Source organism: Arachis ipaensis, chromosome B07 (genome assembly GCF_000816755.2).
Source record: "Arachis ipaensis cultivar K30076 chromosome B07, Araip1.1, whole genome shotgun sequence".
Classification (NCBI taxonomy): Eukaryota; Viridiplantae; Streptophyta; class Magnoliopsida; order Fabales; family Fabaceae; genus Arachis; species Arachis ipaensis.
This window is the reverse complement of record NC_029791.2, coordinates 124,767,370-124,773,226: the sequence shown is the minus strand read 5'-3', so window position 1 is coordinate 124,773,226 and position 5,857 is coordinate 124,767,370. Positions and strand designations below refer to the sequence as shown.

At 33.1% G+C, this 5,857-nt stretch overlaps 1 protein-coding gene across 4 annotated transcripts; it reads left to right on the top strand.

Annotated features, from left to right (window-relative positions):
* Positions 382-3,790, top strand: LOC107606310 (beta-fructofuranosidase, insoluble isoenzyme CWINV6). Of its 4 annotated transcripts, none has more exons than XM_016308353.2 (7): positions 383-631; positions 772-780; positions 1,671-2,533; positions 2,662-2,823; positions 2,905-3,137; positions 3,227-3,317; positions 3,396-3,790. In XM_016308353.2, exons 1-7 carry the CDS (start codon positions 448-450, stop codon positions 3,603-3,605), a joined length of 1,752 nt encoding a protein of 583 aa, XP_016163839.1. In that variant the 5' UTR covers positions 383-447; the 3' UTR covers positions 3,606-3,790. The 4 variants fall into 4 exon arrangements, with proteins under 4 accessions (XP_016163841.1, XP_016163839.1, XP_016163840.1 ...); XM_016308354.2 differs by having other exon boundaries at positions 489-631; positions 729-780; XM_021106596.1 differs by having other exon boundaries at positions 507-631; positions 740-780.

Below are 5,857 nucleotides of genomic sequence, written 5' to 3'. Positions count from 1 at the left end.
AAAAAAAAAAAAAACAAATAAATATAGTTTAGTTTAAAATTCAACTAAGTTTGAGAAATTTGAGAGTTACCTAAAAAAAAATTCTTCTTTTTTTATGTTTATGTGATGAGCATGTGTGACTAAAAACAACTGTTAATAATTTAATCAATTAATTTAATCCACTATTGAAGAGATTAAGTATATTATACTATCTCCCTCTATTATTAGACAGAACTGAATTATTAAACAAATAAACAAATGAAGGGTTTGCTATCAATATCATCACTTCAATAATCGGATTGGTTTAGCGTAGGCCTCACTTCTAATTTTTAATCATTATCCTTAATCAATTATACATTAGATTATTATATAGTCAAGATTCAAGAACACAACTTGAGTCATACAATTCTAAATTAAATATCTGTTATAGGCACCAATACAAGAAGGAGAAAATCTAATATTATCATCATGGAGATATCTGCAACACTAGTATTAGTGTTACTTGCCTTATTTACTTTTCTGCAAAACGTTGCTAATGGATTTGATTCATGGCCACACACTAACACTATCAATCCTTTCAAGTACAGGGTACCTGAAAACCCGCCTTATCGAACTTCTTATCACTTTCAGCCTCCACAAAATTGGATGAACGGTATTACACACCCCCATTAAGCTTAGAAACATGTATCTCTGTTAATTATTTATTTTCAGTTTCATTGACTAATCCTTTTCCTATATGGTTTTTCAAGTTTCACTGAAGAAAATTTGATCATGGATGTCTTCATGATGCAGATCCTAATGGTAAGCCTCTGAATATATAAAAGGCTATGTTTTAGTTAGTATGTTTAGTATAGAAAATATAGAAATATGAGACAAAGATAAGATAATAAAATTGTGTTTGTCCTTGTTCTGTTATCTCTAAATTATGGATGGAGAAAAAATTTGACAAATTTTGTTTTAGGGTAAGGATATTTTGCCCTTTTGTCAAGACTGTCCCGTTTTGCTCTTTTCAATTTGAGATTTTGCTAATGACCCATAATATGAAATAGAGTAAAGTATCGTTTTTGTCCCAACTTTTGGGATAAGTCCTATTTGTGTCCCTAACGTTTAAATCGTCCTATTTGTATCCTTAATGTTTATAAAAGTGATTCAATGTTATCCTACTATCAATTATACTAACAAATCAGATTATATTTTTCAATTATTCTCACTTGGATGTATTCATTCTCAATTAGGTCTCACTTAAATGTGTTCGATTTTAATATTATACCCACTATTTGTGTTTAGATTCAATTATGTTCTTAGAAAAGTGAATTATGTAAATGTTGCAGGAATTAGTTTCAACATTTGATGAGCTATCTTTCGGAGTAGATCATCAATTCTATTCCAGACATTTGTATTCTAACTTCAAGAAGAGATTTTTAAAACTCAAATTAAAGCGCTCATGATGTGTAATTGACGGTAGGATAACATTGAATCACTTTTACAAACGTTAGAGATACAAATAAGACGATTTAAACGTTAGGGACACAAATAGGATTTACCCTGCGACAAAAACGATACTTTACTCTATGAAATAAAGCTATACAAGTATTGTTTCAGTGGAATGTGAAGTACAGGTTTAGAACTACTTGTTTCAATGAGATCCAAAAAGTATGATCAGGTGACTTATTTTGATGTATCTGTGACAGGACCAATGTATTACAAAGGAGTTTACCACCTTTTCTACCAACATAACCCTAGTGCAGCAACTTTTGGTGATGGAATAGTATGGGGCCATTCAGTGTCCTATGATCTCATCAATTGGATTCACCTAAACAATGCTATTGAACCAAGTGAGGCATATGATATCATTAGTTGTTGGTCTGGTTCAGCCACAATCCTCTTAGATGGAAAACCTGTTATCATGTATACTGGTATTGATCATAACAGGCACCAAGTTCAGAATTTGGCTATGCCAAAGAACTTATCAGACCCTTTTTTAAGGGAGTGGGTGAAACACACTCAGAACCCTGTGATAATTCCTAGTGAGGTTGCTGAAGTGGACAATTTTAGAGATCCATCAACTGCTTGGCATGGAAAGGATGGTAAATGGAGAATAATCATTGGTGCTCAAAAGGGTGATCAAGGGAGGGCAATTTTGTACCAAAGTGAGGATTTTGTTAATTGGAAATTAGAAGATGCTAATCCTTTTTATGCAACAGATAATACTGGAGTATGTGAATGCCCGGATTTTTATCCAGTGTCCATCAATGGGACTAATGGGGTTGATTCATCTGTCGAAAGTTCGAGTGTTAGGCATGTCGCGAAGGTAGGCTACCTAAGAATGGCACATGACTACTATTTTGTGGGAAAATATCTCTCTGATGAAGAGAGGTTTATTGCTGATGCTAAATTTACAGGAACTAGTTTGGACTTGAGGTATGACTATGGTAAATTCTATGCTTCCAAATCATTCTTTGACTATGCTAAAAACAGGAGAATATTGTGGGGTTGGGTAAATGAATCCGACAGCGAAAAAGATGATATTGACAAAGGCTGGGCTGGTGTACAGGTATCCTTTTCCATGATATGCATTTTGCTCTTGCTCCTAATGAAACAGCATCATTGAACATTGTTCATATCCTAAAGTAGAAATCATTAAGATATGGAGGATCATAGTTTGATGTATCATGTATGCAGTCAATTCCAAGACAAGTTTGGCTTGATAACAAAAGTGGGAACCGATTAGTACAGTGGCCAATCGAAGAAGTCGAAAAACTGCGAAGCAAGAACATCAGTATTAATGGAGAGAAACTCGGAGGTGGATCAATACTTGAAGTATCAGGTATCACTGCATCACAAGTAAGTGAAAAATGTAAAATCAAAGTGTCTTTTCTTCTCAGATTTTCCTCCAAGTGACTACTAAAGTTGTGTGTTAACCAGGCTGATATAGAGGTATTGTTTGAGATTCCTGAACTAGAAAATGCTGAATCCTTTGATCTCAGTGGTGTTGATCCTCAACTACTCTGTAGTAATGCACCAAGGAGTGGCATAATAGGGCCATTTGGTTTATTAGCTTTAGCTTCAAAAGACTTAAGAGAGCATACTGCAATTTCTTTTAGAGTATACAAAACATCCAATAAATATGTAGGCCTAATGTGCAGTGATCAAAGCAGGTTAGGTTGCTTCTTTGAGTATCCCCCTAATTCAATATTTTTGGTTCATATAATATATTTTAGGATTGAATTTGTTTACAACTTCACAGGTCCTCACTGCAGAATGGCCTTGATAAAACAACATATGGAACTTTCTTTGATGTAGATTCTAATCCCAGAACAATTTCACTTAGAAGCTTGGTATATTGGTTCCTTGTGATTAACTTTCTCCTTGTTTCATCTTGTTAATCTGATATAGTACTTGTTGTTATTGTGCAGATTGACCACTCTATTATTGAGAGTTTTGGGGAAGGTGGAAGAGTTTGTATGAGTAGTAGAGTTTATCCAAAGCTAGCTACTGGCAATGAGGCACATCTCTATGTGTTTAACAATGGAACAATGAGTATACTGATCTCAAAATTGAATGCCTGGTGCATGAAGGAAGCTGAGATTGGACACGTGAAAAATATGAGCTATAAAACTTGTTAGTGTTGTGACACGGATAGATAAGGATGATGAATGTCCATTTATGAGTAGCACTTTTTCCTTACGTTGAAGGAAATAAATTCTTAGAATGAAGAAGTTTGAAAAGTAAATTTTATGTGCCTATAAATACATGTACTAATGCAAAGGGAATACACAACAAAAGTAATAAGACATCTTTTTCTCTCTAATTATATTTTTTTATTTTATTTGTTATCTCTTCCTTATATATTTATTTAGTTATTTTATAACACGTTATCAGCACGAAGCTCTAACGAAATTTTAGGAAGACTCCAGGTAACAAATTTTTATTATGTCGAAACTCTCTCATCTTGAATATAATGCTTTTGATATATTTGGAAACAATTATTTACCATGGATACTAGATGCTAAAATCCATCTTGATTCAATGGATCTTGAAGATACCATTAAAGCTGAAAATAATACATCCCAGAAAGATATAGCCAAAGCCATAATTTTCTTTCGTCGTCATCTTGACGTATGATTGAAAAATGAATATCTCACATTAAAAGATCCTGCAGATCTGTGGAAAGACCTTGAAGAAAGAACAATCATCAAAAGACGGTGATATCTCCTCAAACCCGATATGTTAGAGAAAATTTTATTGACCTTCCATGCCTCGAATGTGCTCCTGCAGTAGCAATCGAGAAAAAGGATTTAAAAATTTTTTTTTTGAGCTAATTTCTTGCTTTCTTGTTGTTGAACGCAACACTGAGTTGCCTCTTAAGAAATCATGAAGCGTGCCCAGTTGGCGCTGCCCCATTTCCTAAAGCAAATGCGGCAAATTATAACCCCAGAAGAGGTAAATGACAAGATTTTGATAACAAGAAAAATTATGGAAGGAAAAGAAATTATGTTCACAAGAAAATATCTCACCAAAAGTGGGATAAAGAAAGAAACAATGGGCAAAGTATATCAATTGAGGATAAATGCTTCCGTTGTGGTGGAAAGGGGCCATTGGTCACGTACCTGTCGTACCCCAAGGTATCTAGTTGATCCTTATCAAGTATTTTTGAAAAAGGATGACAAAGGAAATGAAACAAATTTTGTTTCAAATGATGAAAATTTCACCACTCATTATGATGTATCTAATTTCTTTAAAGATTCTGAAGGAAATATTGGCTATTTGATCAATGATGTATTATTTCCTTTAGGATCCTCAAAGAAATTAGATACATCATAATGAGTGGTGGAATTTTCATCATTTGAAACAAAATTTATTTCCTTTCCTTTGTCATCATTTTTCAATGATGCTTGATAAAGATCAACTAGGTGCCTTTGGGTACGACAAGTACGTGACCAATGGTCCTTTCCATCACAACGGAAGCATTTATCCTCAATTGATTTACATTTTCCATTGTTTTTTCTTTATCCCACTTCTGGTGAGATCCTTTCTTGTGAATATAATTCTTCTTCCTTCCATAATTTTTTTTATTACCAAAATTTTGCCATTTACCTCTTCCGGGGTTATGATTTGCCACATTTGCTTCAGGAAATGGGGTGGCACCAGCTGGGCGTGCTTCATGATTTTTTAAGAGTAACTCATTGTTGCGCTCAGCAATAAAAAGGCAAGAAATTAGCTCAAAATATTTTTTAAATCCTTTTTCTCGATACTGCTGCTGTAGGAGCACATTCGAGGCATGGAAGGTTGAAAAAATTTTCTCTAACATATCAGGCTTGAGGAAGTATTATCGTCTTTTAATGATTGTATCTTTTTTCAAGGTCTTTCCACATATTTGTAGGATCTTTTAATGTGAGATATTCATTTTTCAATCATACGTCAAGATGAGGACGAAAGAAAATCATGGTTTTTGGTTATATTCTTTTGAGATGTATTATTTTCAGCCTTAATAGTATCTTCAAGATCCATTGAATCAAGATGGATTTCAAAATCTAATATCCATGATAAATAATTGTTTCCAGATATATCAAGATCATTGAATTCAAGATGAGAGAGTTTCGACATAATAAAAATTTGTTACCTGGAGTCTTCCTAAAATTTGATCAGAGTCTCGTACTGATAACGTATTGTAAAACAATTAAATAAATATGGATAAGGTAATATAAAATAAATAAAGAAGTATAATTAGCTAATTCTAGTAGTAGTATTTACCACAATTATTATCTCAATATAATAGAGATCATTAATATATTTACTAATATTATATATTGTAAATTTGTAATGTATATATATATAAAGAAAGAAAAAGAAGTATTGCAACGTAAAAAAGAGAGAG

What these genes read in the sequence shown, in the direction of transcription:
- LOC107606310 (XM_016308353.2), top strand. Translation starts at nt 448, where the DNA reads ATGGAGATATCTGCAACACTAGTATTAGTGTTACTTGCCTTATTTACT. An exon ending in ATGTGCAGTGATCAAAGCAG is followed by an intron (nt 3,138 to 3,226) that starts GTTAGGTTGCTT and finishes ACAACTTCACAG; the next exon opens with GTCCTCACTGCAGAATGGCC. An exon ending in CAATTTCACTTAGAAGCTTG is followed by an intron (nt 3,318 to 3,395) that starts GTATATTGGTTC and finishes GTTATTGTGCAG; the next exon opens with ATTGACCACTCTATTATTGA.